General features: G+C 45.2%; 1 protein-coding gene across 3 annotated transcripts; it reads left to right on the forward strand.

Moving 5' to 3' along the window:
* The first annotated feature begins 2,758 nt into the window (after positions 1 to 2,758).
* Positions 2,759 to 20,820, forward strand: STAMBP (STAM binding protein). 3 transcript variants are annotated; one of them, XM_015423014.1, is made up of 11 exons: positions 4,334 to 4,419; positions 4,620 to 4,685; positions 5,685 to 5,897; positions 9,893 to 9,968; positions 10,614 to 10,709; positions 12,784 to 13,153; positions 15,394 to 15,518; positions 16,370 to 16,507; positions 17,863 to 17,975; positions 19,086 to 19,185; positions 20,748 to 20,820. In XM_015423014.1, exons 3-11 carry the CDS (start codon positions 5,695 to 5,697, stop codon positions 20,802 to 20,804), a joined length of 1,278 nt encoding a protein of 425 aa, XP_015278500.1. In that variant the 5' UTR covers positions 4,334 to 4,419; positions 4,620 to 4,685; positions 5,685 to 5,694; the 3' UTR covers positions 20,805 to 20,820. The 3 variants fall into 3 exon arrangements, with proteins under 3 accessions (XP_015278499.1, XP_015278501.1, XP_015278500.1); XM_015423013.1 differs by lacking the exons at positions 4,334 to 4,419; positions 4,620 to 4,685 and adding an exon at positions 2,759 to 2,968; XM_015423015.1 differs by lacking the exons at positions 4,334 to 4,419; positions 4,620 to 4,685 and adding an exon at positions 2,759 to 2,968 and having other exon boundaries at positions 13,063 to 13,153.
* Positions 20,821 to 21,635: the final 815 nt, after the last annotated feature.

The following is a 21,635-nucleotide window of genomic DNA, read 5'->3' on the forward strand; positions in this document are numbered from 1 at the left end:
AAATGAATGGGAACTAATCTTGATGTGAAAGAAACCAGTTTTTAGAAAGCAAAAATCAGGCATGGAGATTTCTTTGTTACTCCTGTAGGGTTTGCAGAGGAAACGTCTGGATGTTACATGAGTGATACTCATTCAGTGGCTCTTAGACATGCCACCTGTGGCTCTTCTGAGCCCTGTTCCCAATGTGGCAACTGCACTATATTTCAGGAAGGTGGGTGAAGCCACTGCCTGGTGAGGCTCATGGTTAGCAAGTGCTTCCCACCAAGAAACATTTGCGACTGGAAGATTGATGAGAGGGGAGCTTCCCTAAGAAGTTGGACTTCATGCCAGGGGTGCCTGTCTTCTCCAGCAAATTTAAAAGGTTTGTTTATTTACTGGATTTCTACCCTGCCCTCCCAGCCAAGGGCGACTTACATAAAATCAGTATACAATTTACAATAAAACATAAATATCGATTTAGATTAAAAGAATTATAAAATCATTTAAACTTCACAACACAATAAAGTGCTAGTAACATTAATTTCCCGATGGCTGTGATTACTCAATCCACTCTTCTCCTAGTTGGTTCCTTGATCTTTTTAATTGTCCTTCCAGCGGCAGACTCGAGCTGTTATTAAAAGTTCTGGGGGAACAGTTATATCTTATATATATATGTGTGTGTGTGTGTTTTGTTGGGGTGGCACACAGGGTACATACTAGTTGTGGCTGTTCTGGTTGACGGTAATTGTGAATGCAGCTGTCCATGAGTTGTGAAATACTACTGAGGTAGCCTTCCTTGTAGGACTCAAATTATTTTGCACTGAAGTCACATTGTAAAGAAGTTCTGAGCCAGAACTGAGTAATAGGAATTTATTTTTGTTTGGCTTACAAGTAACTTTTTTTTTTTTAAGAAAGCAGTGTTTGAGAAACAGTCCACTCAGGAAATACTCTCCGGTCCCTGCCACACGGGGGGGGGGGGGAATGCGCAGACAAATTGCGGCTTTTGAAAGCCGCACCAAAATAGGCACGCGGCAGTGGGATCACACAAATCCCGTGAGCTGCTGTGCACTTGCTCCCCGGCACAATCAGATGCCGGGGAGACCAGGGAGAAAGCCACGAAACAGAGAGGGAGGCTGCTGAACTGCGCATGTGTGAGCATGCGCAGTTCGGCCAGGAGCCTCGGATGCACCGGCAGAAGGACGCGCCAGCGATCCCACGGCCGCGCTTGCCGCGGCCTTTCTAGTAAGTCCACCTCTAGGGGTGGTTCTTTTTTACAGCGGGTTTTCGGCCTGAAGGGCCGGATCAGGGACGGGTGCGCGCCGCTTCCCAGATGTTGCGGTGAGATTGCGCCCGTTTGTTGCGCCCCCGATCCGTCCCTCTCCCGGCCCAAAACCTTCCGTGCGACCAGGGCCTCCATCTGTCAAAAATGAAAGCAATGCTACATGATTAAATAATTTGTAAGTTAGAAAACACATAATAATCAGGAATAGTAAAAAGACTGGACAGAAAAAGAGCCTGGTGTACAGGGTAATTCTACTTCATAGTAAGCTCAAGTGCACTTAGTTGTTTTTATTATCTTGTTTTCTGCACTGAGGTCCACAGATCAACATCTCTTGATGGTCGTCAGCCCCAGGGACATCTGATTAGCCTCGACCAGGGCTAGGGCCTTCTCGGCCCTGGCCCCTGCCTGGTGGAACAAGCTCCCCTATGAGATTAGGGCCCTGCAGGACTTATTGCAGTTCTGCAGGACCTGCAAGATGGAGCTCTTCCACCGGGCATTTGGTTGAGGCAGTGGGCATCTCCCCCCCACCCCCCAACTTTTGGCCAATCATCCATCAGGGGCCTGGATCTGACTGGAGATCTGGTTAGACATCGGAGTTGATTTAACAACTGGTTTCTCTGCTGGTATACAGTATTTTATGACATTATTCTATGTACATTTGTTATTTTAATGTTATTTTAATTGTATTATTTAATTGTTGTACACCACCCTGATCCCGTTTGGGGAGGATGATATATAAATCAAATCAATAAATAAAAATACTTTTTAAGATGGAATATTGGGAGAGCTGGTATGTTAAGCCAGATCCTTTGCTAAATTTTGCAGAGTGCACTGAAGTCTCAGAATGCAGCAGAGCTCCTTTGTTGAGCATATGCTTGTAAGACTACAAAGTTACACAAAGCCACTTATCAGCTTAAAAGAAAATAACTGATTTATTTAGGAAGTACAAACTGGATAGTGCAGCTTAGAGAAAGAGACATTCTATTCCATCTAGCTAATGATAGATGTGGATGCAGAGGGGTATCTGGCGTCCATAGTGCCAAAGATGGAGAAACCTGTCCTCCCTCTTTGTGTGTGTGTGGGGGGGGGGGGCGCAGAAGGAAGCTTCCCTAAGAGTAGCAATCCACACATCAAAGGGTTCAAGTGAAACAGGAAGATACTTAGTGTCTGCCCATCTATCTGTAACTCTCTGATCCCTCATCCTTGTCCCTGGTAATTTGCTACCGGTATTTCTTCGGAATGCCTTGTTAGAATTTTGTCAAACCTACTTAAAAATTCAACAGTAAGGAAAGAATATATCCATGTCTTCTCACGTAGGCACACATCCATGTGAACGGCTGCATATGAACACCCAATGCTCCAAGAGGAGCACAGCTAGGCTTTTCACCCAGTGCAGCTGGTTTGAGGTACATGTTGAACTGCTGATAACATTCTGAAACTGTATGCTGTTCCTAGTACACGCTTAACCAAAAATAGCATCAGTCTCTGTGGAGAACAGTTACTACAAGGCTCGGAGGAGCGGAGGAGCCTTCAGCAATGGGTGACTGTGAGGCTCAGGAGATGATTATTTTGCATGAGAAGAGGGGTTTTAATTTCCCGTCCTGGTTTTATTCATGGAGGGAAAATGAACGCCGGGCCGGCTTCCGATCGGAACGGAAATGCGACTCCGTCGACCAGGCAAAGGACAAAAATGTAGCCGATCACCAGGCAAGTCAAAGGATACAAAGGGCATCTGCATGCAGCGGGGGGGGGGGACGGGGGGACGGACACGCTCTCTAATTCGTTCGGCGAGGCTGCAAACTGTGGGGGGTTTGTGGCGGAATGCCAAACAGCCAGCGCCAGAAAGGGTCAACTTTCAGAGGGGCATTCGAGAGTGCTATTTAAGGTTCTTGGGCACTCGGGAATGGGAAGGAGTCAGCTTCCCCCGGTTTTGCCATCGAAAGGCCGCCCCCCCCCCAGGGTTGCCAAGTCTGGGTTGGAAAATACCTGGAGACTTTGGGGGTGGAGCCAGGAGAGGGCGTGGTTTGGGGAGGGGAGGGGCCTCAGCATAGTACAATGCAATGGAGTCCACCCTTCAAAGCAGCCATTTTCTCCAGGGGAGCTGATCTCTGTCGGCTGGGGATCAGTGGTAAAAGCAGGAGATCCCCAGGCCCCACCTGGAGGCTGGCAACCCTACCCCCCCCCGCGCTGTCGGATTCGTGCGGTTGTTAACCCCATAGGTCGGCTGGCGTGATCAGCTCCTGCCCCTTTAAAAAGAAAAGCCACCAGGAGAGCGATCCGACCTCGTTTGGGCCCGATTGTTCTGCCAATGCAGCACTGCAACGCCTTGGGAGATTGTGAAAAACACGACCTTGGATGGCAACATATGACCGTTGTAAAGTTCTCTTCCAGCTATCCGGGTCTACCAAAATTCTATCCCGCCTGTCCTCCAAGGATTTTTAAGGCAGCGCACATGATCTCCTCCATTTTATTTGCACAACAACTCTCAGGGGTAGTGGTTAGTTAGTATCGGGCTAGGATGATTTGGAAGCCACTTTCACCCTAATGTATGTCACAGGGTTGTTAACTGCATTAAATGGAGAAGCACAGAACAAGGTTCACCACTCTCAACTTTTTGGATGGAAGCGAGATAAAAATGTACTCAGTAATATAATTTATAAATATCCCGCACCGGGCCCCGCCTCCGAACTACCATATTAACGAGGTGCTACATTTGTAGGGCTGTTGTAAGCCGATCAACACACACCCCTCCGGCAATTTGGGGAAAATAAGTAGGAACTGCATTTGCGTTGTATGGGAACTTTTAAAAAACTAAAAACACCCCCACATTCAGCACACAATAACTATGCTTTTGCCCCTTTTTTTCTTTTTGCCGGGACTCCTATTACACACAGACAACCACCATACTCAAGGCTCGGCATGCCACCTCTAGGCACCCGCCCTATGCGAGAGAGAAAAATTCCCAAACTAACCAGGAAGTCCCGCCTCCTAACGATGGACCCGTCAGTTCACGCTTGTTGCACTTTTAAGTCTGTCGGTATTACATTCTCTATGGAACAGATAGTATAGAGAAGCCGGAAGTCAATTGGTCCTGGAAACAGCTTCAGTTCCTTTCCTGCCCCTCTAGGGCTTCTCTGGTCTCCGCGGAGGAATCCTCGGTAGGGCTGAAGGGGAGAATTTCGATGCTGAGGCACTGTGGGTGGGACAGGCGGGTTTCCTGAGAGAAGCTCACGTTTTTCTCTCAATCGGGCAGGGAGGAGGAGAATCGCCGCCACCCACCTTCCCTCGCCCCCTCAGTCAACGAAGCCTTTGACGACCTTTCAACTGACAAGAGATTCTTTCTGTACTTCCGCCCTAGTTTCGGCGGGATCGAGGCTGAGATACAGTGACTTGTCCAAGGCTCACAGGGACTTGTGTGTCAGAGGTGGGGCTCGGATTTTGGTTTCCTGTCTTATGGAATTTAAAGGGACTTCTGGATACAAGTGACTTCAAGGCGAAATCGCAGCTTTTGCTCAACTTAGTTCTGCACCCAGTAAGATTGAAAGAGAAGGGCTTATAGTGTACTTCATGAAGGCCAAAGTCTGGGGACAATGTGGGTGGAGGGGAGTTTCCCACTGGTCCCTCGAGTAGCACTTAGTTTATACTGAAGAAGGTGGAGCATATTACCTCTGGACAGAGCTGGATAAAGTTGGGGCAGTGGAGGTGCTGCTACCTCCCCTTGCAGTTGTCTGCCCTTCTTTAGAGCTGGCTGTATCCTGACTCAAGAGCTGTGCGTGAAGAAGGGTGATGTACTGAATCACAGGATAACTTGAGATCTCTGGCTGTGTAACCATGAAAGCCTTTGACATACACAGATCACTTGGGTTGGGTATGCAAAGTTCTTTGAAAAAGTTACTCATTGTCACACATGAATTATAATTCTTATGCACCCCTAAAATTCTCGTGTAAGGTAGCACCAGTTGTTATGTGTTTCGTAGAACTCTGCATCAAGATGATTGCAGTATAGGAGATGTGTCATTCCTAGCTATATGACAGAAGGCATTTATAACATGGAATCAGGGATAGATACGTTTTTTGTACTGAAGTTCTCTTAGTGATGTTTCTTTGTTATTTCTTTACAAGGTGATCTCCTATAATAGGTGTATGTTCCTGTTTTCCAGTTCCTGTTTTCTTGGCTATCTAGAAGTATGACGGGTTATGGGAAATGTTCCCTTTGTAGGAAAAGTTGAAGATACATGAGCTTTAGGCTCAGTTTGACCGCAGTTATGTGTTTTAAGCAGCATTATTCACTCATCCAAATATCAGATCCACTACTTTTGAGTCCGTGAGGTTACAAGTCTTTATATTCTGAGGTCCTCTGTCTTCTGGAAATGTTCAGACAGACACTTGACTTCAATAAAGACCATATCTGTTCCTTCTACAGACTGACCCTTATGCCTGACCACACTGATGTCAGCCTCCCCCCTGAGGACCGAGTCAGAGGTCTTATTCAGATGGGGAGTTGTGTGGAGGTGAATGAAGATGTCCCACCAAGGAGGTACTACCGTTCTGGGATTGAAATGATCCGAATGGCAACTATCTATTCTGAGGAAGGCAACATCGAAAATGCCTTTATATTATATAACAAATACATCACGTAAGAAATTTATATTGCTCGGTGGTATTGTGGAGGCTGCTATTCTGATAAATCTATGAATTATTTTGTATTACAGACCAGCTGGGTCACCTGGGGTTGTACTCTGTTCTGGCTCTACTACTTATTTGTTGTGTGACCCAAGTGCCCCAGATCCTTGTCTTCTATCTCAGTTGCAGATTCTTAATAGTAAGAGGAAGGTAGTTATTACTTCTTCTGGTTAAAGCAAATAGGATCCTTGTGCTGTCTCGAAGGGTTTTTCAAGCAAGCAATCAAAGCTTCCCTCAACAGTAGACAGCCCTAAAAGCCTTGATTTGAAAACAAGAACAACATGTTGGAACTGCATATAATGAATGGGAGATGCAGTAGCCTTGCTGGGGGTGATCGTTTGTTTTTCTTTGATCTAGAGAGGATGTAATTCAGTGCTGCAGCAGGGCTGTGCACATACCGGAGGGACCATCTCTTCCGGTATGTCCCTGGGAGAGCTTTGCGCTCTACTAATAACAATCTGCTGGTGATCCCTGGCCCTAGGGATGTCTGGCTCTCCTCGACCAGGGCCAGGGCGTTCTTGGTCCTGGCCCCGACCTGATGGAACTCTTGGCCAAATGACACCAGGGCCCTGCGGGATCTTATGCAATTCCACAGACCCTGTAAGGCAGAGATGTTCCACCAGGCTTTTGGTTGACGGCAGAAATGGTTTTTCCATGGCTGGCACCCTCCCCCACCCTTCTGCATTTTTGTCCTGAGTTGCCTCTCCCTTTGCCCAGAAAATGGCCAGGTAGTCCAGAACTGGGTTAGAAACTTTACAGGACACCATCTTGGATCTTTTATTCTGGTTTCTTAGTTTTTTTCAAATTATATATTGAATTGTACATCGCCCAGAGCTCGGTATAAGCTGGGATAGGGTGATTAATAAATCAAATAAATAATAATAATAAATAAAGGCAAAACAACCGCATTTTGCTGATTTTTATGAGCTTAGTACTTGTGCACTTGCATAATAGCATTTTCAGAGAACTGCAGTGGTTAGAGTGTTAAACTACCAGGTGACCCAGATTCAAAACCCTGCTTACCCATCAAACTTGGTGATGCTGGACCAGTCATTTCCTCTCAGCCTAACACCTCACAGAAAAATTGGTATAGAAAAATTGGTATAAGAATCAAGTTTTGGACAGACACACACACACACACGGCTATTTTTGGGCAGGAACGCACAGGAACGGAGTTCCGGCTAGCTCCCAAGTTGGCCACGCCCAGCAGGAACTTATTAGCATAATAGGCCACACTCAAAAGCAGAAACTCATTAGGATTGGCTACATTAGGGGTGTGTGGCGTAACATGCAAAGGAGTACCTGCTACAAAAAGCCCTGGGTTTTGACAACAAACATGGTAAACAGAATAACAAGCAAAAGGTGGGTGTGGCTGGATAACCACACTTCTGGTAACATGGTGGTGTGGCCCAATGTGCTAATGAGTTCCTGCTGTTGGGTGTGGCCTATTATGCTAATGAGCCCTGTATATATATATAGCTTAGCTTCTGAAATCTGACAAGATTAGGTTAGCCTGCATACTGAGAAGCCCATTCTTGGTTTGCTTTGAAGAACTGGTTAATTAATGTTGGCCCCGGTCACACGGAGCATTAGCCACGCTACAGAGACGGAAGATAGGCGGATTTTCCGGGCGCGATCACACCGCCACATCTGGGAAGCGTAGAGCTCCCGTGGCGAACCCGAGGCTTCCCGCCGAAGATGCGGGGTAAAAAACTAGTACCTCGGAGGTACTAGTTTCCGGAAACCGCGGGGTAAGGGCAGGCGCCTGATCACGTTTTCGGTGGAATCCCATGGCATCTGGCGCCCGCCCATGTCCCGTCGCAAAGAAGGGTTTTTTTAAAAAAAAGTCTCCACAAGATGCGCACAAGCACCCAATGGCGCAAGCGCATACTTGGGTTTTTTTAAAAACAACAACCCCATTTGCCACGGCAGCGCCGCTTCTTTGCCGCGCCGTCTGATCGGCACCTCCCCGGGCTCCCCACCCCCAACCACCCCACGTTGGCGGGACGTGTGATCCCGCGGCCGCACGGTAATTCACTCCAGGGCAAACAGCCACGCCTCCCCCCCGCGATATCCAGCCTGTGTGACCGGGGCCGTTGATTACTTGATAGAAAAAGAAAGCCTATTTCTCCCATTCTCTCCTTTCAGTCCAAATTGTCGATTCTACCCAGGATACTCCATTTTCTTGCCTTTACCCTGTTAAGTTCACTGCATTTTTTCCTGATTAGCATTGCATTCAGCCTCCCTTAACCCCTAGTGCTTCCTCATCTTTTATGGGCATTACTGGGAGGAAAAACAGGCCAAAGCGACCTGGTAAGTATAAAACTTGGTGGAATCCTTCCAGCACTGTTCCCTGTTGGCAGTTGTTTAAGCTTTCTTTAACTAAACAAATGTCCTAGCTATAGTTCTGCTATCATGGTAATACATGCAAGCAGTGGAGGGGTGAAATCTCTAGGTGGCGTACTGTACAGAAGATGTTTTTGTTCTTCTGGGCCTTATGTGTGCCCTGACAATGAGGGATTTGTAATTTATCCTAAATCTGGGTTGGACAATTTATTCAGTGTTCTCCTACAGCCAAACCAACCCTCTGAGATGCTGAGGCTTTATTAGTAAAGTTGGCATCCCTAACAGTATCAACTGAATTTGCTGGGGTGAACTGAGTTCATTGCTGGTGGTGCTGGGAAGTGAATTTGCTTTCTGAAAGTTCCCTTTCTCATATCAGCATACTGGTCCTTTTATCTTTCCAGAATGCACATGAGGTAGCAATAAAGTAAAATGTATATTGAAGTACAATGGTAAGGCATTTCCCCACCACCATTAATTATCAAAAATTTGCTAGAATCTCTAGGTCGCTAATAATGTTTAATGGAAGTTTTGCTTAAAACTCCATCAGAATGAAAGTAAGGTAATTTTTAAAAAACCCAGTAAATTGTTGTATATGTTTCACTTTTATATTGGCTTCGAGAGATCACCCGCCTAGTTTATAGATCCCCTTCAGCAATGCAGCAGCTTCTGTTGTTCCCAGACCATTTTCTGAGCCCAAAAATGTAAGGTTGGTTGACTAAAAGGGTGTCTTAAATTGCAGCCTGTGCAAAGTTACTCCATTTTAAGCCTACTAGAATAAATGGTCTGAGGCTGCAGTGCAGCTAGTTTGGTCTCGGAAGCTAAGCAAGGTCAGCCCTGGTTCGTATTTGGATGGGAGACAACCAAGAAAGTCCAGGATCTCTGTGCAGAGGAGGCGATGGCAAACCACTTTTGAATGTCTCTATGGGGCTGCCGTAAGTCCGCTTCAAATTGTTAGCAAAAAAAAAAAAAGACTGCAGTACATTGCATAGAATTTCACTGTTTGCACAGTTATTGTTTGCAGGAGGTGAACAGTTTATATATATCCTTTAATGTTACTCTGAGGTCTGATTTGTGCACTGTGTTTTCGCATATAATTCCAATATTCTGAGTGCATGCTTCGTAAAGAAACATTATGTATAAACTTGCAGGTCGTGGATAAAACCAGCACCCATTCTATGACACTTGGTGGTGAATTTATCCTGGCAGAGGGATATCATCGAACTGGTTTAGTGAGATACAGATGCTTGGTGGAAGATGGGATTGGATTTTCGACATAGATATAATTTTATAAATTCTTGTGATTCTAGGAACGAATTCTTTCTACTTTGTAAAGCAGAAATGGATGTTAAAATGTTGCTGTGGTTTGTGATGCACTTTCCTGAAATGGGCCTTTTCAATGTCCACATTCCTGTTGGTGTGTGTAGGGGGGAAATGCTTGGATTATAAGAAAGAGCAGAGTTATATCCTCTTCATTCAGAACCTACAAATCTTCATTCAGAACATATAAACTGAAATTTTTGGGAACTGTGTGCAAATCCTGAACATAATTGTTTCTTTTCTGCTGCCATCTCTCTGTCTCTGTCTCTTGTTCTCTCTTCCCAGGCTTTTCATAGAGAAACTTCCAAGACATCGTGATTACAAAACTGCTGTAATTCCAGAGAAAAAAGACACAGTGAAAGTAGGTAGCAACTTTTGGGGCGGGGAGTTCTGCCATCTGTGGTTCCCTTCCCTCCCCCTTAATTCTACTATTGCAACTTTTCTTCTCAGATCTTGTAATGACTGTAGATGATGGAGAATAAGCAGCTCATCTCCTGTGTCTGAGAAATGAATATATAAATTTGCCTTATATCTCACCAAAGCATTGGTCTGTCAAGTCCTGTATGGTCTATTCTGTTTGTAGCAGATCTTTGTGGTTTAGGGTCTTTCCCAGTATATGAAATTTGCTGCATGCAAAACCACCTAAAAAGGAGGCATGAAGTCATTTCCCTGGAGACTCTAACTCAGAACCATCTCAAACTGACTCACACCCTACTGTGCTAGGAAGGCTGGGCCTTCTCTGTACAACTTCTGCTCATTGTACCAGGGTTTGTGTAAGTGAACACCTGGGTGGATTGTGGCCCATGTTGTGTCTGTTGCTCTTAATGGTGTCTCTGACAGTGCTTTTAGGAGCTGTGCTGATTTTGTTAATTTTTATATTTTAAGAATGCATATCCTTCTCCTCAGTCACTTGACTTCTGAAGGCATACTGCTGTTGGCCCCATGTTCTGTTCTGAATCTGAATCTGCTGGTCTAGTGCCCTCTTTCTTGTCTTTTCTCCACACAGAAACTGAAAGAAATTGCATTTCCTAGAGCCGAGGAGCTGAAGAAGGAGCTTATAGAAAAATATAACAAAGAATATGCAGAATACAATGTGCGGAAGGTCAGTAATGGGACATCAGATGCTTAAGCTCTGTATTTGAGGTATGCATCTGAAGGACGTTAGTTGTTGGCAGAAAAGAACCCTGGCTTAGGATATGAATGTCCTTATCAGTGAGCCTGCTTTCACAGCAAAGGCCTTCAGACCTCGCTACCCCTAAGTGTAAGTGTGGAGTTATCCACGTTACTGGTCTGGTCAGGGATACCCTTGTACTCTAGACAGGTGTCAGTGTGAATGTGACCCACTTTCTAGCAGTGCCCATATTCAAACCGAAGTAATGTGCTTAAAGAACAAATCTTCCTTCAGCTGCCTTATTCCTATGCAAAAGGATCTGCTAGTTACTAAAAGAAACACCCCTAATCTGCAGTGACCCGCACAAATGGAACCTGCTGACAAACTAGTGAAGTCTATCTAAAAGCTTGTGCAGATTTATTGAGAGAAATCATACAAGGGGCTGACCTGGGGCAGCAGTCAGAATAATATCAGTAATTTAATACATTGGCCCATGCTGGTAAGCCCACCAGTTTGGTGTAGTGGTTAAGTGTGCGGACTCTAATCTGGGAGAACCAGGTTTGATTCCCCACTCCTTCACTTGCACCTGCTAATGTGACCTTGGGTCAGTCACAAGCTCTGGCACAGCTGTTCCCGCAAGAGCACTTTGTGTCAGAGTTCTCTCAGCCCCACCCACCTCACAGGGTGTCTGTTGTGGGGAGGGGAAGGGAAAGGAATTTGTAAGCCGCTCTGAGACTCCGAGTGAAAGGCGGGGTATAAATCCAATCTCTTCTTCTCTTCTTAAGAGCCACAGATTGCAAGAAGCCACATGCACTGTGCACTCAAGATGTAAAAGGGTGACCCTGTCTTACCTGTTCAGGTCCAGCACAGGTGCAGTTCATTACTCCACCGTCTGAATGTCCAATTAGCCAGTAATCCAAAAAGTACTCAAAAAGCAGGGGGGAGGGAACAATGAAGATGTATCAAATGTGTCAGTCTGAGTGCTCTGCGGCTCAGGAGGTAGTTCTGGGCAGGCAAAAACTTGATTTGGAGCCAGATTCTGACCCTACTCACAAGAGGCTTGAGTAGAAAAAAAGATTTTTTTCCTTCCAGGCTTGGAAAAAGGGGAAGGGGCAAGGTAGACTACACATGTCTGCTCCCTGATTGGCCAAAAAAAATAATGAATAGGGCGATACTGGGTCCTTGGGAGTATTTCCAAGGAAGGAAAGAGCTTGAAAATCCCCAGGTGGGAAAAAATGAAATCCTTGGTCTGGGGGGTTGCCGGGCAATTCAAACAATTCAAATTAGATCGGTCTCAAGACCCTTGTACTGAGTAATGTTAATTAGTGTACAACTCTTTTCCTGGCAGAGCACTAACAGAACTAGATCCTTTTGAAGCAAAGTGCACTGATTAAATAGGTGGGCAGCCGTGATTAATGCGATATGATAGCCTGGGGCTAGGCAAGGCTTGAATTCCCTTGGGAGCTGCTGCTATTATCCTCACTGAGTGCGATGAGATCAGGCACAGCCGTGCTCACTGCTGAATGTCTTATCTTTATTGTAGTCACAGGCTGAAAGTACTGACTGGGCTGCTTCCAAAAGAAGTTTTGCTCTGGTTTTGTGTCTAAAGTGGACCAAGTTTTGGGGAGGATATCCACAGCACATCACCCCTGATCATCCACATCCTGTGTTTTCTGCCATTTTTGCTCTGATCTTTCCCATACATGGTTTGGTACAGTTTTTAAGGAAAGACTGCAGTCAAAAGTGCCTTTGCATACTGTGTGCATAGAAATATGTGAATTTTTGCAGATTCTCCTCACATTAGCACCACGTGTCTTGCCTCCAGCCCCTCTCCCACTGTCATTCTCCGCCCTCCAGTGCAGGGCTTTTTCAGCCTTCTTTGCTAGAAATCATAACAAATCCCACTGGTGGCATGGGAGGCTGGGGCAAGAAAAATGTGCAGGAGAATTACCATGTGGATGCTCTGCATGCGAAGCCATATGCTGAACCACATCCCCTCCCCAGAGACTTAAATCTAGGTTTTGCAGTTTGTCACCCCGTTACTTTCCAAATGTTCCGGTTTCAGAAGAAGCAGGAGGAGGAGTTTGCACGTAGCTTGGCTCTGCAGCAGCAGCTGGAGGAGGAGAGGCAGAGGGTAGCCCTGATGAAGCAGCAACAGGCAGAACAAGAGCAGTTTCATGCCTTCGAGGAGATGATCCGGCGCCAAGAGCTGGAGAAGGAGCGCCTGAAAATCCTGCAGCAGTTCGGAAAACAAGAGCCGGTCCCAGACTCCTTGGAGGGCCCCTTGGTTCCTGGAGTGGTCACGCCCCCAACTGATGCAAAAACTCCTTGCCATCCTATACAGCCTTCAAGCCCCGGTGGAGGAGCTGTGGTGCCAAAGCCCCCCGTTGTGGACAGATCTTTGAAACCTGGAGCTTTAGGGACCCCAGAAAGCCGTTAGTATATTTTGGAATTACCTTGATCTACTTTTTTTTTCTTCCTGTCAAATGTTGAAACAGTCTTACCAGAACTGTTAATTAAAGTTTGAAAGCATTTATGGAAACATGCCCCCTCAGCTTAGAGGGAACACTGCATAGGACTTCATTTCCTGACCCATCATTCTCCTCCTTATTGCCCTCTCTTAATCTGTTTGATTTTTCCAACATCTTTTTAAAAGTCTGGCACCCAGAGCTGAACACAGTGCTCCATCTACAGTCTATCTAGTGCAGAATAGACAGGAACTATTCCATCCTATTACTAGTATACTTAGCTTTCTCAAATTGCATTTGCCCGTATCACAGCTGTTCACATTCAGTCTGCAATTCACTACAGTCCACAAATATTTTTCACTTGTACTGCTATCCAGCCAGGCACCTCCCATCCTGTACTTAGACTGTTTTTATCCCTACCTAGCTACAGAACCTTGTTTATCTTTATCAGACTTCATTTCATTAGTTGCAGTCGTTTTCCAGTCAAGGTCTTGTTGAACCGTATCTTCATCTTACAAGGCAATGGTTCTCAAACTCTTGCAGGAGGGTCACAAAGCTAGGAGGAAGAAGGTGGAAATGGGGTGAGCTGGGAAAGGAGGCTTATGAAGACTCAATAGCAAATATAGGTTGCTTACACATACAAAGTAGCCAAGAAGTAGTCTATTGCTCAGTATTGCTGTTTATTTACGTTTATAGCCTGCCTTTCTCCCTGATGGGGGCTGAAAGTAGCTTATGTTTCTCAAGAGTAGAAATGAAAATAACAAACTTGTTTTGTGCTAAAAAAAAAAATTTAATCTTGGTTTTTATGTTTGGGATAGTGGCACAGAGGTACTTTGCAGCTGTGTCCTAAAAAGTAGAGTAAGTTTAGGAGTGGGTTTGAGAAGATATTGACTATTCCTCTCAGTTCTGTTGATTTGTAAACTAGATAAGATTTCCCTTGACACCTTCATCCAGCTGATTGATAGGACAGAACCTTGTGGTACACCGTGCAAAACTACTTTTCAATTTGATGAAGAATGGTTCATCAACAGTCTTAGAATACAGTTCTTTAACCAACTGCCAGTCCACCTAATAGTGCCTCTACCCCATGTTCTCTCAGCTTGCCAGTCAAACTACCACAAAGAACTTTATCAAATGCTTTCCTAAATATGAGGTATATTACATCCACAGTGTCTTGTTGGTCTTTAAACAAAGAACTTGATCAAAAGAAGTACGATTAGCACAACATTACTTATTCTTGACAAATCCACACTGCTGGCAGTTCCCCCATTCTCCAAGTATTCTCAGAGGTCACAGACAAAGGTTCTGAAAGAACGTCAGCAAGTTCCTTTAATACTCTAGAATGTAATTCATCTGATTCTGGAGGCTTACTTAAGATAGCTAGACATTCTCTGACTGTCTCTTTGTCTGTTGACAAATCTTTTCCACACACGTTTTATGACTTTTGTCCAATTGAGCAATATTACCATTATAAAAGAAGACAAAAGCCAAAATAGAAATTAAGCAGCTCCACCTGTTAACTGTTAAGTCTTCACCAATGGGTGGAGTTAGTGTTTCTGTCTTCCCCTTCTTCCTCTTTAGATCACTTTAAAAGAATCAATTTATTCTAAAATTCCTTGTTAACTCCGACTCATTCTGCATGTTAGTCTTCCTGAAACAGTCCCTGCAAGCTTGAGCTACTTTTTTGTACTCACCCTTGGTAACTTGTCCTTCCTTCCATTTCTTGCATCTTTCTTTAGTCTGAACTCCTCAATAAGCTCTTTATACAACCATAGTGGGTTTTTAATAGTTGTTTTCCATACTTCTTTTGTACTGGGAGTGTTTGTAATTTTTTTTGCTTCCAGTACCTAAAACTGTTTGTCCTTTAAGTATATATCTGAAAGCAACCTTTTCTGAGTTCTCGTTCTTAGAATTAACCCGTGTCTAGACTGTACCATTTCAGATTGGGGGGGGGGGGCACTTGAATGAATAATTCTCCATATAAAAAAATTTCCATGTAGTAAACTATCAGATCAGAGAGAAGAAACTGTTAGCTCTCTATATGAATATAGTGGGTAGGGGGTTGGTAAGTTTTAGTCCTAAGAGCCTCCACAGGTTAGAAGTGGTATGCACTGTATAAACTCATGGTTACTACCTCATCTTTTGTTTGAGAAATAAACCTGATGTGTACATGTGACATTGCTCATCAAAACCTCCTATTTCTGCAGACGCAACTATAGAAGGACTTCGCCACATTATTGTTCCTAGGGAGCTCTGCCACAAGTTTCTCCAGCTGGCTGATGCAAACACCGCAAGGGGTGTGGAGACCTGTGGGATCCTTTGTGGGAAGCTGGTAAGGTATCTTCCTGGATAATTGCATGCCAATGTATGATAGCCTTTTGGCTTCGACTCTTCTGCACTGGCAATCTAACCACTTGGAAATGCCTCCAGTCTTTTCTGTTCTGCTTTCTGCTTATTGCTTAGGGAGTGACTCCATACTTCCAAGTTGTTTGCAGGTACAATTTTCTTTCTTCTCAAAGCTGCATTTTTTAGAATAGTGCCATTTGGGTCGAAACTGTCAGAAAAACAGTATTAGCAAAAATACAACTTTAAGCAAAGTTGTGACGCTTTCCCCAGTTTTTCTGGGGAAAGCTTCACAGTAGTACCCTGGGAGCTCCATACTGTCAGCTGGAGTGCAGGCAGCAGAGCTGAACAACTGAGTGGGAAGAAGGGCAAATGGATAAGAGGAGCCTGGAGGAAGTGGATGAGTGACATACAGAAGCGATGGATGGAAGAAGCAGCATCCTGAAGAAACGGACAAGTGGAGGAGGCAGGAAGTTAAAAGAAACTGAGGATGGGGAAAATTTTCATACAGGCTGGATGGTGGGTAGGCAGGGTCTTGTCATGCTGGCAGGATAGGTAAAAGAGTCTTCTGGAAACTGGGGAATGATTGGCCAGAGTTGGGATCTGGTGAACAGGAAAGGCTGAATTTCACTAACCAGCCAAAAAAATGTTTCCTAGTGTATAGTGTATTAGAAGCTGGAAACTTGGTTAAGAATCAGTGAGTGTTGTTTGAAGAGCAATTAGTGAGGGAGAGGGTTCAAGGTCATCCAGGTTGCTTGGTGTTTGTACCAAAGAGTGGCTTGTCTTCCTGTATAAGAAATGGCGATGCCTTATTCTGTGCCATTTGTTCTTCTCTCCCAGATGAGGAATGAATTCACAATAACCCACGTCATTATCCCCAAGCAGTATGGGGGCCCTGACTATTGTAACACTGAGAACGAAGAAGAACTCTTCCTCATTCAGGATCAGTATGGCCTTATCACCCTGGGATGGATCCATGTAAGTCTTTATTCACAAGGCCCTTTGGGTGAAGAAAAAAATTCTGTTCAAGGCACAGATTTTACAAAGTGCTCTGCTGCCAGCTGTGGGGCCGGAGATTAACTCAGAGGTTCCCAGAAGGTCCCAAGGCTCTTTTATGTATGAAATCTTGTGCACTCTTCTTGTGTTGCATTTCTTGATCTCTGTGAGGCTTGTGCAGGATACCTTCCTGATGAACTGCACCCACAGTAGCATGTAAGGCTGTTGTGTGGAGCTTCTGTCTAAAGATTCAGAATGTTTCAGGACACTTCTGATGTTGATGACACCCATCCTCACACTATTGGACTGGGCACAGGGCACAATCAGTGGGAGTTCTGCTACTTCCATGGCACGTATGCAGGACAGCTTCCCCCATGGATTATGTTGAGTGTGGGTGTTGTCATTTAAACTTTTCTCAGGCACCCAAATATCAGGCATCTGTTCTTTTTTAAGGTCTTCTGGGAATTTGGAGTAAAGAGTCGTCAGTATGCAAATGACAACCAGCTCTGCTTTTCTTTTTTTCTGAAATGGCTCCTGGCAGGGGTAATGGAGTGGATGAGGGACAGTAAAATAAACCTCAGTCTAGATAACACTTGAGGTCCTGGGCCATACTGCACAGCCTTGCTGGATCAGACCAGCAGTCTATCTAGTCCAGCATCTTGTTTCACACAGTAGCCAATCTGTTGCCCTGAAGAGTGCAAGGGGTTGGACTAGATGATCTGCAAGGTCCCTTCCAACTCTAACATTCTATGATTCTATGATAAGGGCCAAGCAAACAGGACATAGAGGCCAAGGCCCTCCTCTGCTACTGACTTGCAGCTCTGGTATTCAGAGGTTTACTGCCTTTGTATATGGAGGCTCCCTTCAGTCACCATGGCTGGTGCAGCTATTCAGGAACTGGAGAGTTGGCCTGTTCTGCATGAGGTTTTCAGCGTGGTACCTTTTTATTACATTACATACAATATCTTGGCCTGCACTGGTGGAGGACCTTAGGATATACATTTTTAAAATAATAATAATAATAAGAGATTGAATTTATACCCCACCCTTCACTCGGAGTCTCAGAACAGCTTACAAACTCCTTTCCCTTCCCCTCCCCACAACAGGTACCCTGTGAGGTAGGCGGGGCTGAGAGAGCTCTTTTCAGAACTGTCCTTGAGAGAACAGCTCTGACAGAACTATGGCTTGCCCAAGGTCCTCCAGCAGCTGCAAGTGGAGGAGTGGGGAATCAAACCCGGTTCTCCCAGATTAATCACTACACCAAATAAATAGTGACTCTGAAAATCTGTATATGCCTTTCTTGGTGCCTAGTTTAACTCTGTTCTCTCCTTATTCAGACTCATCCCACCCAGACAGCTTTCCTGTCCAGTGTGGATCTGCATACACACTGCTCCTATCAAATGATGCTGCCAGAGTCCATAGCTATTGTTTGTTCTCCAAAATACCAAGAGTACGTTTCTGGGTTTTTGCACTGCTCAGTCAAAACATATGTATGTTGAGTTTGTTCTGCCGATATTCCACTAGTGAGCACATGAGAAACAGAAGAAATATAGAAATGAGGGGAGGAAAAAAATCTGAGATGAAGACGTATACCCAAGGTACCTGAAATGATAATTTGTGGCATCAAAGCCTAGCTAATGTACTGGCATATAAGCTTTCATGAGCCAGAGTCTACTGAATCAGATGCATTCTGTGGGGAGGGGTACAGTATTGTAACGAGAGGCTAGATACCTCTGTCTCCGAGGACGTAAGTGTGTTACTTCCATCTCTGCTGCGCAACCTGAAGCAAGATCCCAGAAGTGAATGGCACTAATCAGTCCTTCAGGCAGAGACATACTGCAGTAGGATTTATACTAAGCATTTCAAAAGCTACAGTACCCTCCTGGAGAAGAGACAAGTTGACAAGGCTAGACAGGTATTGAGGAGTCCTGTTCTGTGGGTCCCACACACACAAAAAGACAGACCACTACTGATTGTCCCTTACGACACCCAGCTAAAATCTCTCCAGCAAATAATTAGGAATCTATAACATCTCTTGAAAGATAATTTTTCCTTCTCTTAGACTTTGTGGGGAGGATGGCAGTCCTGGAGTACTGACAGCTCCCCAAACTGAAGCAATTACCAGCAGCAATGAAACACTCAGTGGAACTAGACCCTGCCATAAACTGCAATATCAGCTCTGTCCACACATCCATGCAGACATCACTGTCACAGGACCCAGAATCAGTGCCACCATCAGGTGTCATTCCCCTGCACATTCATTGTCGTGAGTCAATGTTAGCAGTATCCTTCTGCCATTTAGGACAGACTGGACACTTCCTGCAAGAGAACCAAAGTTTCAATATATTTGTAGACTATGTAGAATTTTTACCGGACCAGCTTATGTTTATAAAACTGGATGCTTCTGTTTATAAAACATTGTACAAGCTGTTGCTAGATGTCATATTGGCTGACCATTTAAACTACTTGGGGCTCTGTAGCAAAGTACCGCAGAATTGGACCAACTGAAGCCACCTGGGGTTTGAAGAGAGTTGAACTGTTTTTTAATATATTTTTCTAGGACAGGATTCTTTAAATTGACAGACCATGGCATGGAAGAGATCGCTTCTTGTAGACAAAAAGGATTCCATCCCCACAGCAAAGATCCCCCTCTCTTTACTGTAAGTACCACGAGACGAGATCTTGAGCGCCACTGATTGTTGTTGCCTGTTCTTGCTGATTTTCTTGAGTCTGCCTCGTTCTGGAATGGCATCCTAATTGTACAATGGAAGGGCCAAAGAAGGAACCTGTAATGTTTTCTGTTCTGCTTTCCACTGAGTACCCCCTGCCTTTGTCACCACTACTTAGGATTTTCCCCCCTCTTTCTTCTTGTGAAATGTTAGGAACTATATCTAGAAATCTCTTTCACAACTGGCGTTTCAACTTCAAGGGAGATAAGTAGTGATGCAAGTACATGTAGAAAAAAACAAACAAAGCTTGGAAGATCAGCTGCTGCTGGCGCTCCTTGAGCTGGTCACATTCTTATTCAGGGAATTGGGGAAGCAGACTTGAAACAGGATTGTCCTGCAGAGTTTCAGCTGACCACTGGAACCCTGCCATGGGAGGAATGTTTACAGATGCACATGATGCCACAGGATTTGCTGCTCCTAGCTCATCTTAACAAAGTGGCAGTGATAAATCCTCATCTTTCTTAGGGATTCTTTGGTGAGCACTATAGCTAGTGTAGCGGCTGTGTTCTAGCATGAGCCAGAATTCCCCAGTTCAAATCCCTGTTCCGCAGCCAATTCACTATGTACCTGATGTTAACCAGTCTCCTGTCCCTGCAATATGGATGCAGTGACACTTGCCTAACTTATAGGCATGTTGGAAGGATTGAGATGTGTTATGTGATGTGCTCTGAATGCCTGAAGAATCTATATACTGTTAGTGACGTGTGGCTTCCATCTGCGGATATCTAAATCTACGAATTGGGGCAGATGCTAAAGGGCAGAAAAATCTTAAATAAAAAAATATAGAGAGATTTAAATCCCCACCGCCAATACAATTGTATTCTCTGTGCACACGCAGAGAAAGCAGGGAGCCACTCCAGCGAAGTGAACAGACACCAGCAGCCACTACAGGCCAGCACTGAACACTGCCCAGCGGCAGTGAAAGCTGGCAGCCACTGTGGGCTTGGGCACAGCAAAGACACCACAGCAGAGGAAGTTGGCGGCTACTGCTCCAGGTGCAGTGGTGGTGGAGGCCAGTGGCCACTGCTCCAGGGCACGGTGGCAGCAGTGAAAGCTTACAGCCACTGCTTCGAGCCTGGCAGCAGTGGAAGCTAGTGGCCACTGCTCTGGATGCGGCGGAGGCCAGTCTCCTTGGTGCGGAGACTAGCAACCCCTGCAGGCTCGGGCGCAGCGGAGATGGAGGCTGGTGGCTGCTGCAGGGCTGGGTGCAGGGGCAGTGAAAGCTGGCAGCCACTGCAAGCCCAGGCGCAGCTGCAGATGCCAGCAGCAGGATTCCGTGGCAGATGGTGGGGGCTGGAGCCTCACCAGGCTCAGTGATGGGGGGAATATGGGATCCCCCTGCCCCGCAAATCTCACAGACCCTTTTGTACCATCTGAATGCTAAGTATTGCTATTCTGATTGTTTTTTCTTTAGTTTTTATGTAGTGTTATATGTACTGGAAAATGTCACTTGCCATTGCTTACAATCATATCTTTCTTTCTCTCCCTTTCAGACCTGCAACCACGTGACTGTCATGGAGCGGGAAGTGACAGTGCTGGACCTTCGATAAAGCAGATGCCTCTTGCTGTTGTCACCGGCTCACTGTCCTCCAAGTCAATTTATGGAAGATTTTCCTCCAGTAACTTATGGTCTCCTCTATGCAGCAATTCCCAGTACTAGTAATACTAGCTGTTAATATGTCAGAAATTTTGCAGTTTCTTTAATCTCTCACAGTTGTTAATTGTTGGGGAAGAAGGGGAGCAATGAATTCCAAATTCTTTCTTACACTGAAACGAATGCTAAACTTGATTAAACCAATGTCTGGTTTCTTACTGGTCAGGTATCCACTCCAGCATATTGCAAAGCAAGAAGGCAGAACCTAGCAAACAAATTAAATAATACTTAGAGGTTCTTTGCAAGACTCTGGCACTGAAATCCTTCCGTTAGTCTTCCTTCTCCTAAATGTCTCCGGTTGCCCTGACCTGGATAGTCCAGGCAAGCCTGATCTTGTCAGGTCTTGAAAGCTAAGCAGGGCCGACCCTGGCAAGTACTTGGGAGGGAGACCTCCAAGGAATACCGTTGCCGGAACACAGAGGCAGGTAATATCAAGCTGCCTCTCTGGAACGTCCAAGCCCCACTAGGGGTTGCCAGAAGTCACCGTGACTTCCAGACTTACAAGCACATACAAACCTAATACCAAAAAACCCTCCAGATTATAAATGTCTCCAGTCAAGCTGCCCACTCAGCCGCCCCCTTATTTGTTTAACAGCCCATAGGCCATAGTAGAACAAAGGTTTGCCACATCCACAATACAGCTTCTGCAGAGCTTTCTCTTCAGATCACCTATGCACTAATGGAAGTCTTTGGGCTCCACAAGTGGTGAGCTAGTGTGGTGTAGTGA

Source organism: Gekko japonicus, unplaced genomic scaffold (genome assembly GCF_001447785.1).
Source record: "Gekko japonicus isolate JY-2015 unplaced genomic scaffold, Gekko_japonicus_V1.1 scaffold208, whole genome shotgun sequence".
Taxonomy (NCBI): domain Eukaryota; kingdom Metazoa; phylum Chordata; class Lepidosauria; order Squamata; family Gekkonidae; genus Gekko; species Gekko japonicus.

Bases quoted from the DNA above. Each gene is read 5' to 3' on its own strand.
- STAMBP (XM_015423013.1), top strand. From the start codon at position 5,695: ATGCCTGACCACACTGATGTCAGCCTCCCCCCTGAGGACCGAGTCAGA. The intron at 5,898-9,892 runs GTAAGAAATTTA...CTCTCTTCCCAG, and splicing joins TTATATAACAAATACATCAC to GCTTTTCATAGAGAAACTTC. The intron at 10,710-12,783 runs GTCAGTAATGGG...TTCCGGTTTCAG, and splicing joins CAGAATACAATGTGCGGAAG to AAGAAGCAGGAGGAGGAGTT.